This window comes from Alligator sinensis, unplaced genomic scaffold, assembly GCF_000455745.1.
Source record: "Alligator sinensis unplaced genomic scaffold, ASM45574v1 scaffold573_1, whole genome shotgun sequence".
Taxonomy (NCBI): Eukaryota; Metazoa; Chordata; order Crocodylia; family Alligatoridae; genus Alligator; species Alligator sinensis.
The window spans coordinates 2,892,925-2,905,247 of NW_005841877.1; the positions used below are offsets into that span (position 1 = coordinate 2,892,925).

At 45.3% G+C, this 12,323-nt stretch overlaps 1 protein-coding gene across 1 annotated transcript in view; it reads left to right on the forward strand.

Moving 5' to 3' along the window:
- Positions 1-5,082, forward strand: part of ITGA2 (integrin subunit alpha 2) — a 105,127-nt gene extending 100,045 nt beyond the window's left edge. Inside the window, exon 30 of the mRNA XM_014527898.2 lies at positions 2,948-5,082. Within this exon, the coding sequence (XP_014383384.1) occupies positions 2,948-3,037 (90 nt within the window). The 3' untranslated portion in view covers positions 3,038-5,082. The remainder of the gene's footprint in view (positions 1-2,947) is intronic.
- Positions 5,083-12,323: the final 7,241 nt, after the last annotated feature.

A 12,323-nucleotide genomic window follows, 5' to 3' on the forward strand; every position in this document is an offset into this window, starting at 1 on the left:
AATTAAACTGCAAAAATGGCCAATTTTCATCACAGGTACAAGTGTCCTATTTGATTATTTTTGGATCATTTCTCCAGTTTATCAAGACCATTCTGAATCCTGATCTTATCCTTGAAAATGTTTGCAGCTCCACCCAGCTTCTTGTCATCTGCAGATCTGCTAAGCATGCACTCTGTCCCATTCGTTAAATAAGGCATCAGCAACTCGTGGCCTGCAAAGGGGGATAGTTGGGGTGTGCAAAGTGGGCCATATTCAATTCAGATTCAGCATGCTTCAGGGGACAGTGATTCAATTCGTTGATTTGGATCACTGTCCCGATTCAATTTGGCCGAATCCAAATCTGAAGATTCAGTGCTGATTCAGAGAATCAGCAATTCAGCCATAGACACAGCTTTAAATGTTTTTTCTACATACCTCAAGGTACCATGCATAGCTCATGAACACTAGGATGGTGGGGCAGATGGAGCGTCCCACAGCAGCGCAGCAGGGGGGGTGGTCCTCGCATGCTCGGCGGTTGACCCGGAAGTGGACCAGGTCCACTTCTGGTCCACTTCCAGGTCCACTGTGGAGCATGCGGGGGACCGTCCCCTGGCTTGGTGACTTGTGCCTCCTTGGTCTCCCCCCCCCGACCCAGGATGCACTAGTCACCAAGCTGGGGGTGGGCAGTAGAGGGGTGGTCCCCCACATGCTCCACGACGGACCCAGAAGTGGACCAGAAGTGCTTCTGATTTACTTCTGGGTCGCTGCCAAGTGCACTGGGGACCCTCCCCCCCACAACGCTCCCATGGGACGTTCCATTCACCCCTCTATCTCAGCATTCACGAGCCGCCTGGTGCCATGAGGTATGTAGACAAAACGTTTAAAGCTATGTCTATGTCTGAATTATCGAATCTCTCCGAATCAATTCGAAGGGTTCTGATTCAATTCGGAGAGATTAACAGGTCTCCTGATTTGATTCAGGTTCAGAGATTCAGCCGCCGAATAGGGCTGAATCTTGGCCGAATTGAATCGGCGACTGAAGCTTCACACAGCCTTATTGGATAGTACAGCCTGGTCTAGGGAAGCACAGGGGATTGGGAAGCACGCAAGAAAATCAGGTTGATTAGGCTTAACCTGCCTGGCTGTTCCTGATCACCCTGTTCTCCTCTAGATGCCTAGGAATAGATTCCTTGATGACATGCTCCATGATCTTTTGAGGTATTGAGGTCAGACTGACCAGTCTGTAATTCTCCAGATTCTCCTCTCCTTCCTTTCTTAAAGATGGGTATGATAGTTGCCCTTTGCCAGTCATCAGGGATCTCACCTGATTTCCCTGGATTCTCAAAGACAATACCCAGTGGTTCAAATTACCTCAACCAATTCCTTTTGTATTCTGCGATGTTTCTCATCTGGCTCTGATGATTTGAAAACATCCAGCTTCCTTAGATAATCTCTAAACTGCTCTTTCACTGCCCTGTGCTGCTTATATCCTTTTTTTCCCCTGCTGGCAACTGAGCTTGTCATCTGATTCACTAGGTTCACTAGCCTTAATCATGACACTAAAATAAAAAGGCATAACATATTTCATCAGTGATTAGATTAATCCCCTCATCTAGAAAGGAACCTAGGCTTTCCTTAGTGTTCCTATTAATTCTAACATATATTGTGCTCTTTTATTGCCTTTCATGTCCCTTGTTTGTATCTTAATGTCTTGGCCTTTCTCATTTTCTCACTGCATGTGCATGGCATACACTTATACTCTTCCATAGTAGTATGGCCACTTTTCTATTTTGTTGTAAGATTTCTTTCTGAGTTTCAGCTCATTGAAGAGTTTGCTGTTTAATCAGGAGAGTCTCTTGCTGCACTTCCTAGCCTTTCTTCATATTGGGATAGTCTACTTTTATGCCCTTACTGAGACCTTCCTAAGCTACAGCCAGCTCTGTTGGCTTTCTTTTCCCCTCAAACTTGCCTCCCATAGGATTCTGCATACTAGTTCCCTGAGGTTGTTAAAGTCCGATTTTCCACCAGTGTCTTTATGGGACTGCAAAGGCAACTCTGCTGTCCTTCCTTCTTTTCTCAGGACTCATTTCATGGTCACTGGAACCTTAGTTCTCTTCCACCTTCCCATTCTTAACCTATTCCTCCCTGTTTGTAAGCAAGAAATTGAGATGACCTCTCCCTTCAGTTGGTATCTGTGCCAAAAGGTCATCTGTGGCATACTCCAAGAACTTGCTGGACTGCCTGTGCACTGTGTAACTTTCCCAGCGGATGTCATAGTAATTAGACCCCCATGGCATCTTCCTTGCTGTTCTTCCCTCTTACATTGTTCTAGAGGGTCGTTCCTTGTAATAATGAGGAATGAAAAAAAATCCTCAAAATGTTTGGACACTTCTTAAATAAAAGTTTTTAAAATGTGAGTTAGAGAAAACTTCTATTTTCCCTTCAAATTTCCTTTTAGTCTCCCTTCTCCCCCTTCCCCCACAAAAAGTTTTGACAGATGTTCTACCAGAGTTCTTTGTTCTTCAGCTGAAAATCTACTTTTAAGTTAGATAAATAAGTGCCTGGTGTAAATCATCTTAACCTAGTAGAATCCAGATTATTCATCTTGAGATGGTTCACAACTGACTTACTTCACAGAGAGTTTCTGAATGAAGGAGAGACCAAGCAGCTATTTGCTGTAGCTTTTATTTCAAAGTGCAGTGCCTCTCCACTCAGCTGCAGCCCAGCAGTGATCCATGCAGCTGATTGACAAGGTAGTTTCCTTTGAAATAATAGCCACAGAATATAGCTGGAGTTGTCTTTGCAGTCCCATACAGATGTTTCCTCTGCCTGTAATACCCTTTGTTGGTTTCCAAATCTTCATATTTGTAAGATGTAAGGAGAGTAACTCTGACATGTATTGGCATGACCTTCCAGCACAAATTAGACAATTGAGATGGCTGACAATCTGTGTTAAACTATTTTACAGCTCGGTTTCTTCAAGAGACAGTATGAAAAAATGGCAAGGGATGTAGAAGATGTTGATGAAATTACAGAACTCACAAAGGACAAAGATTGAAGAGGACACTAATGGGGAATACAGGACTAACCACCTGAACCACAAAGAGTGGTTGGAATCCAATCAGTTTTTCAGCTGGAGGGTCTTAAAGATGAATAACTGTTGAACTTGTTTTTCATGAAAACATCTTAAATTTTTTTTAATGTTGGAAATATTTTACAGATGATACTTTATTGTAAAAGCAACTGCAGGTCAGTTTTTCTTTTTCAAAAAGATTGATAGTGTTTTCTTATGTATTGTCGTCTTTGCAAAAAAAATAGCCTTGGGAACTGACAGATTCAGTAACGTTGTGCAAGGAATTTTCCTCCTGCTCCATAAAGCAAAATAGATTTCAGATCACCGTGGAACACTGTCAGTTCCTAATTTGGTTGGTTGATCAGTGCTGTATATTAATAGCCCTCTGGTAAAATGACTTTTTAAAATTTAATTATCTAAAAGATCTAGACAATGAATGCATGATGAATATTGACTTAGGACCAGGAGAACAAAAAAACTCTCCATTTACCATTGACTAACTACATTCACATTCTTTTAGAGAAATGGTTGGTGTGCTGCAGCAAATCTGAATCTTTTATTTGTAAAGTTACAGGTTGAATGTCTCATAAAATGGGCCTTGTGTCCTGATTTGGCACATGATAGTTCCAATCTGTGCATTATGAACATTTGAATGGGTATGTCACCCCAAAACGTGTCTCTGTTCTTTTCACTAAGATTACAAGAATTAAACTGTTACAGTGTACTGCACTGGAAAACTATTTCTAAATGGCACATGCTTCCACCTAGTGCTTCCTTGCACATATTACCTCTTTTAAAGAATGAGGAACTGAGCTGGAAAACCCACTGTGACTTGCTCTCCTGTGATACAGTGGGGGTTTCAAATTCTTATCTGGCAAGATGGACCATCAGTTCACAGAAATTTGAAACTGAGTCTTCATGTTCTATTGTTCACTATCTGAAAAAGGGGAAGAGCCAGTGGCCTCTGAATTTACATGACTTTCTGTTCTCTGTCCAGAAAGCAAACTGGTAGTGAAAACTTTTACATGGATTCGTAACTCTTACTGTCCAACTGACAGTAATGGGGCTCCTCATCTGAGAAGGATATTTATCATCTCACCCTTATTTCAGTAGTGGATAGTAGTGTAGAAGTAAGAACATGAAGTGAATTATAGGGGAGGAGACACTAGAACAGGGGTGGGCAAAATGTGGCATAGGGGCTGGATGCGGCCCACGAGGCCACTCTATCTGGCCCACGGGGCCCCTAAAAAATTTAGAAAATTAATATTTATCTACCCTGGGCTGCCTGTCATGTGGCCCTCATAGGCTTGCCAAAAGTCAGTAAGCAGCCCTCTGCCCAAAATAATTGCCCACCCTTGCACTAGAAAGTGAGCCGCTAATGAGACTAAAAACAGTGAAAATATATTCTCTGTACAATTTTGTACAACACACTTAAGGGTACTTAGATAACACAGTAGAACAGTAAGCAGCACACCAACATCTGTCACATGACATTTTTAAAGAAGTTAACTTACTTTGTGCACGATAAGATGGTGTCGTATTTTTTAAAGAGTTTCATTTTAACCTGTTAGGTGACCTTGTGTTAGGTATGTTAACACTCTTAAATGACCTTATATCCTTTGATTTATAACAAGACCTTTGGGTTAGGGACAGAAATTACACATAAACCAGTATAAGTGATCAGAAACCAGTTCAAATCTGTGCCACAACGGAAGTTCAGTATGCATAAACTGCTTTCAAAATGGCTGAAACCAGTTTAAGATAAACCTGGACGGATGTAGTATCAGACTTAACTGATTTAGATTGAATCAGTTTATTGAACTTCTGTCCCAGATCCCCTCCAGATTCAAGTTAACTCACAATCCCCCAGCATCTCAGGATGCGTTGCACTTCCCCTGCAATGTCCCCTTATAGGGTAGGCAGGCTAGCCTTGGCTCAAGCTGTCTACTCTAGCTGAGCAGGGAGGCATGCTCTAGCACACCCCTGACTTCTGGTCTGGGCCACTGCAGGCATGTGGCTGCATTTTCAAAATCAGAAGTGAATGTCTGTTCACTTGCTTACTGGTTCAATCTACATAGCTTAGACTAACCTGTAAAGATTGAATCAATTCAGACTTAGACTTTTTGACTGTCTGTACTTGGCCTTTATTATTTTAAATTTTAACAATGGAGATTTCTTTCTCTTTTTTTAAGCCTGAAATGAAAGGCTGTTGTTGCTGAGATTGCTGACCTTCTAGCTACCTATGGCTCTGATGTGTAAATGAGGAGATTAATCAGGGGTATGACCAGAACATGGATAGTCAGGATTTGAAACCATGGAGTCAGAAGCCAGGGTCCCAGAAAGAGTCAGGAGTAAGAAGTCAACAGCCCAGGGACAGGGATCCAGACTGGAGTATAGCTAGGTACTTACCCAGAAAGGCTTCTGTGCTATTGAGTAGCCTCCTGAGTAGCCCAAATGACTGAGGCCAGTTGGAACTGGGCTGTGGCCAGCCTGGCCCATCCAGGTAGTCAGCGCCAGCTGTAGGCTGATATGCTACTGTTCATGAGTCCCTGTTATAAATGGGGATGATTTCCAATTCAAGGCAGTTACTTGATGGGTAACATTTTCAAATGACTTGGGACCCTGTGTCAAAAGTTAACATTCAGTTAGACTTTGGAAAAAATTCAAAATTGCCAAGAACCCACAATGAATGTGAAAATCAAGGAGTTAAAATCACTTAGTGAGGTTTAAAAGTGTTATCCTTACTTTCCTGGATTTCCTTAGTGTCCAAGCAACTTTGGCAACTGGGCCTGGGACACATTTGAAAATGCTACTCAAAGTCTCTTCACTTACTGAGCCATGGCCGATCAGCAATGAGGAACAACCTTTGGCCAGTAGAGGTTCCATTTGGAACAAGAGCTGACTTGTTTTTTTAATATATGTGATGTTCATTTTTCAACAAAATAAAATGAGAAAATATCGCACTTTGTAGGATAAAAAAGACTATCTGAATCCTAAACATGATCACTTGACAGTGTTTGCTGCCAATTATGTATGCAGTCAAACAATTTTTCAAAATTTTATTTTGTAAACTGCCTTCAGACACTTCTGGAAACCTTGTACATATTTAGTGGCATGGACTCAAAGTCAGAGGAGAAATTTAACAATGGAACAGATGGTAAAATCTTCCACTTGTGTCTTTTCGCGTTGTTTGCAGGGAAACTGGCTGCTAGCCAGTTTTCCTTTCCAGCTTCAGGTGCGATATGCAGGTCAGTGTACTGTATCTAGGGTTTTGGTTAGTTTAACAGCTTGTCCAGAAGGCAATGAGTGACTAAATTCACTTTGCCTTGACTGGGGGCGGGGCAGAGTTTGTCCTTACAAAAGGGATTTTTCCCCTAGCCTAGAAATAATATTGTTAGCAAGTCCATTTTCAGAGTACGGGGAAAGATGGCAACTACCATGCACCTGTCACTTACACCCTTACGATTAACTAGTTTTGTACGTGTGGTGTGTTTATTAGTTATATGTCTAATTCAGTTTTTGTAAAGAGTTATTTTATTGCACTTTTGTGTTGGCCTAGCCACAACTAATCATGGAGCCTGATGTATATTTTGTATTGTATATAAAGGTTTTTTAGATTCATTAACAGTATTTTATCTGTAATGAGCTGTTCCAAATGTGGATTATGCTTCTATTCCTGCTTGCAGCAGTCCGGAGTAACTCCAAGGAAATCAATTACAGCACAGTAAACCTGTGCTGACATCAAAATCAGATCTGCTGGGTTTTATATGGTATGTGCCACATCCTCTAAATCTCAGAAATGTGTCTTTAATGAAACAGAATACATACGGTTTGAACTGTGATACTTGCCATAAACAGTTGACTACTCGGAGCTGTACTACAAAGAACTGTAAGATCTTTGGGGTATTTGTTTGGTGCCTAGCACAACAATGTCCTAGGTACTGCTGTTGTAAACAATAAATGATACTTTTGGTCTTGGAACGTGTAATCTTTGACAAACAGGTCCTTTGAAAGGAAGAACGCGCTAATAGAAACATCCATGTAATATGCAACCACCAAATGTTTCTTTGTCACTGTGGCACATAGTGCATGCAGGGTATGATGCTACTAGGTGCTGAATAGTATTGGAGGGTGCACTGCTCAGCACTTCAACTAACAGGCCATATTTAGGGACCTACTTAATTTGCGATTTTGCGGAAACTGCAAAATCTGGGACTGTCCATGAAATCCTCAAAAGCAAGGGAAAAAAGTAATAAAAAATAAAATGCTAGCTCCCCAGTGGAAGCCAGCAGTCCTTGCTGCTGGGGCAGCGCAAAGGGCAGCAGACAAGATGGAGGCTGCCCTCTTGTCTCTCCTGCCCCTGCCTTGGCCTCTCCACCAATCAGTACTGAGAGGCAGAGCTGTATGAAGGGCAGCCAGCAATCAAGATGGCGGCTTCCCCCTCATCCCTCCTCCCCCTGGGCCTCTCTGCCAATCAAGCACAGCAAAACGATGATGGGATTAGAACTTTATGCCACAATCAACCTGTGAAAATTGGTAGACCCCCCTAGCTACATTTAAAACCTTTCTGGATTGCAGCCACTGATACAGCATTAGTGCAAATCACCATTCACATTGGTGCAGAATATACACATAGAGCTTGCACCAGGTTAGCACTACCAACCCTCATGATAAAAAATACATAGTGCAAAATATTATGCTCATCTGTCTATCTCACCGCCTTCTCCAGGCTTAGTTCACTCACTCTCTCCACTCTATAATTATAGTCCTAAAGCTCCTTGACCCTTTCATCCTGAAGTAGGTTGCACTGTTCCCCTTTCAAGCTGACAGTGGGCCTTGGGTCCTCTGCCCCACTTCTTCCTTGAGTGTGGAGCTACTGATTGCTTCTCTTGACTTAGCTACATGTGAGGGAAAGCGAAGAGTGCTGTACTTCTTGGAGAAAGCGATGGCTGGGGAGGGAGGAAAGGAGTTTGCTGTCTTCGGGTAGATGGATGTTCGTGAGTTCCATCTTGGTTTATCTTCCTGCAGTGTATCATACCCTATGGGAAATCCTAGACCAGCATCTCAAAGGATGGAGGATGGGAGTCACCTCCAAGGAGGATTATTCTGCACTGGTCCGGTCCTGTAGGGAGCAGACCAGGAAAGCCGAGGCTGCAACTGAACTCCAGCTAGCTTTGAGCATCAAGGACAATAAAAAGTCCTTTTTCAGATATGTGGGGAGCCGGAGGAAAAGCAGGGGCAACATTGGACCCCTGGTGAACCAGACGGGGCAACTGACAACTGACGCCCAGGAAAAAGCCAACCTATTAAATAAGTACTTTGCGTCAGTCTTTCATCAGCCCCATGGGACGCCCATGCCCGCTACAGGGCCGGGAAGTCCGGGTGAGGGTGATCCCCTGCCCTCCATTAATGCTGACTTTGTGAAGGAACATCTTGAGAAGCTGGATACCTTCAAGTCAGCCAGCCCTGACAATCTTCACCCCAGGGTACTCAAGGAGCGGGCGAGCATCATAGCCCAGCCTCCAGCACGGATCTTTGAAAACTCTTGGCGCTCTGGTGTAGTGCCCGAAGACTGGAAGAAGGCCAATGTGGTGCCTATCTTCAAGAAAAGGAGGAAAGTGGATCCGGCTAACTATAGGCCCATCAGCCTGACTTCTATCCCGGGGAAGATCTTAGAAAAGTTTATTAAAGAGGCCATCCTTAATGGACTGGCCGACGCCAACATCTTAAGGGATAGCCAGCACGGGTTTGTTGCGGGTAGGTCTTGCTTGACCAATCTCATTTCCTTCTACGACCAGGTGACCTATCACCTGGACAAGGGAGAAGAGATTGATGTCATATATCTTGACTTCAAAAAAGCCTTCGATCTGGTGTCCCATGATCGCCTCTTGGAGAAACTGGCCAATTGTCGCCTTGGGTCCTCCACGATCCGCTGGCTGGAAAATTGGCTCCGGGGTCGGACCCAGAGGGTAGTAATCGATGGAAGTCACTCATCGTGGTGTCCTGTGACCAGTGGGGTCCCCCAAGGCTCTGTCCTTGGACCCATACTGTTCAACATCTTCATTAATGATGTGGACACTGGAGTCAGAAGCGATCAGAACTGGCCAAGTTCGCCGATGACACCAAACTTTGGGGCAAAGCATCCACACCAGAAGACAGGCAGGTTATCCAGGCTGACCTGGACAGGCTCAGCAAGTGGGCGGACGAGAATCTGATGGTGTTCAACGCCGATAAATGCAAGGTTCTCCACCTTGGGAAAAAAAACCCGCAGCATCCTTATAGGCTCGGCAGTGCTATGTTGGCTAGCACTATGGAAGAAAGAGACTTGGGGGTCATCATTGACCACAAGATGAACATGAGCCTGCAATGCGATGCGGCGGCTAGTAAAGCGACCAAAACGCTGGCTTTCATCCATAGATGCTTCTCAAGCAAATCCCGGGACGTCATTCTCCCCCTGTACTCGGCCTTAGTGAGGCCGCAGCTGGAGTACTGTGTCCAGTTTTGGGCTCCACAATTCAAAAAGGATGTGGAGAAGCTTGAGAGAGTCCAGAGAAGAGCCACGCACATGATCAGAGGTCAGGGAAGCAGACCCTACGATGACAGGCTGAGAGCCCTGGGGCTCTTTAGCCTGGAAAAGCGCAGGCTCAGGGGTGATCTGATGGCCACCTACAAGTTTATCAGGGGTGACCACCAGTATCTGGGGGAACGTTTGTTCACCAGAGCGCCCCAAGGGATGACGAGGTCGAATGGTCACAAACTACTACAAGATCGTTTCAGGCTGGACATAAGGAAGAATTTCTTTACTGTTTGAGCCCCCAAGGTCTGGAACAGCCTGCCACCAGAGGTGGTTCAAGCGCCTTCATTGAACACCTTCAAGATGAAACTGGATGCTTATCTTGCTGGGATCCTATGACCCCAGCTGACTTCCTGCCCTTTGGGCAGGGGGCTGGACTTGATGATCTTCCGAGGTCCCTTCCAGCCCTAATGTCTATGAAATCTCTGCTGATAACCAAGGATCCGGGTTTTCCATTTCCATTTGCCATGGAAAAATAGAGTAAACCATGGATTTCACCTTTTCCCAGAGACAAACACAGATTTCTCGTTTTACTGGAGAAGCCCGTGGATTTTGCAGTGTTGGGATGAGCACTCTGCAGGGTGGCAGAGTCCCAACCTGCAGGGGGAGGGCACCATGTGCATCTACATGCACAAGGTCCCAGGCAGCCTGTAAAGCAGGTCCTCTGAATAAGTAGGGGGCAGTGGGGGGCAGACAAATCGAGCCTCAAGAGAGGCGGAGAGGGTTAGGTGGGGCTAGGGCTGGAACTGGCGCTGCTGCCCAGCCAGACATTGCATGGGGTTTGGGGCCCACGGCTGCAATGTGTGGCTGCAGGGCCACAGCGGGGAGAGGGATGGGGTCACAAGCAGCTAGCTTGGGGGTCAGGGTCGGCTCCCCAGCACTGGGCACACCTCCAGGGGACAGGGAGGACCCACGCCCCCCAGATCCGTGCATGGGGTGGGGGTGGGTATAGGTTTCCTACTGTAGGCTTGGGCTCCGGCCCTGCTCCCCTCCCCAAGGGTCTCTGCAGCCCAGTGGGTGCAACCCGGCATGGCAGGGAACAGTGGAGCTGTGCAGAGAAGCTGCTGGTCACTGTGAGCTCCGCACTGCCCTGGTGATGTGCCCTCTGTGCATGGCAGCTTTGAGGAGTATGATCCTATGCCACTGCACTCACTGCAGGCATGCATGCAGGTGGCACGGAGCTCGCAGCAACAAGTAGCTTTGCGTGGCTCCACTGTTTCCTGCTGCACTGGGTTGTGACTGCTGGGCTGCAGAGGCCTTTGGGGAGGAGGACAGCAGGGCGGGAGCCCGAACACACAGTTCGCACCCAGCCCCTGCCCCACGCACAGATCTGGGGAGGGGCATGGGTCCCCCCTGCTCCCCGAGAGTGTGTGCCCCAGCAGGGAGCTGGCCTCCCCTGCCCAAGCCAGTAGCAGGCAGTAGGGAGGAGATGGGTTCTGCGCCGCTGCAGCAGCCATCGCCTCCCACTGGGGGCAGGGGGCTGCAGACCTGGGTCCCTGGCTCTGAAGCCCTGGCAGCTGGGGGCTCCCTTCAGAAGGGCTGGGGGAGGGCAGAGGGCTGAGGGTATGTGGCAAGGGGCACCAGCAGGGCCCTGGGGGAGGAGTGAGAAGCACCAGTAGAGTCGTGGCAGCTGTGAGTGAGAGGGCCAGCAGTCTGTGTGGGGAGAATGAGAGGCTCCAGCAGGGCTGGGGGGGACTATGGAGGACCTTTAATTTTAATCACATATTTTAGAGTTTTTATGAGATTTTGTGATTATTTTTTTTTATCTGAGAATTTTTTTATCAGAGACAACCAGAATCCCTGTTGATAATTTAAGAATGCCTCAGTTTCAAAGAGTTTTATTGTCACTACTAAACTTCACTTGCCTCTTAAAAGATTTTCACGGCCAAACTTGACAGTCCTATAATAGGAAACAGAAGAGCAGAATGAATTCAGGTACATTTGTATGTAAGATAAGTCAGTCATTAGTGAATAGAATTGCCAGACTAGATTGTTGGTAATATGAGACCCCTTTTCTTAAACTGGGTGATTTCTGTGTTAATATTGCATCCTAGTTCTGCCTAAGAAAAAACAGCATATGAAAGCAAAGGTTACGCTTTCAGATGATACCATCACAAATGCTACATATTCCGAGTACTTTTTATCAGGCTAAAGGACATCTCTGTCATTGCCTTCTAAATAGAATGAATAGGGAGGTGGGGGGGGATGTCATCTTCACTAAGAAAAGCAGTTAGGATTTAAAACCTGGGAAGTCAGCATTTCTGCTCTCTATGGCATGCATTTTCCAGTTTAGTACAAAAGCCATAACAATTGATGTGCCAGAGGGCTTTTTCTTTAGAAGAGAGAGAGGGAGAGAGCACTCTGCTTGATAGGTACATTTCAAACAAAATTGTAAATCTCTATTTGATGATGCTAACTTTTGTATGTATGCACGTGTCAAACTGGCACTCTTTATATAACGGGTTCAAACTCTTCACAGGGATACCCTGCATTTAAAAATAATACATCTGGTTTTTAAACCTGCCGTCGCTCAAAGCAATCCCATAAAATTACTATTATTGAAGGAGCGTTGAATAAAGCCTCTATTTTTTCCAGAGTGGGCTTGTATTGTTTTGTTTTTATTTCATGTATTTTACAGCTTTTTATAAATGTACAACCACAGAGATTGGTCAGGTAAAATGAGAAAGAACTTTTGGC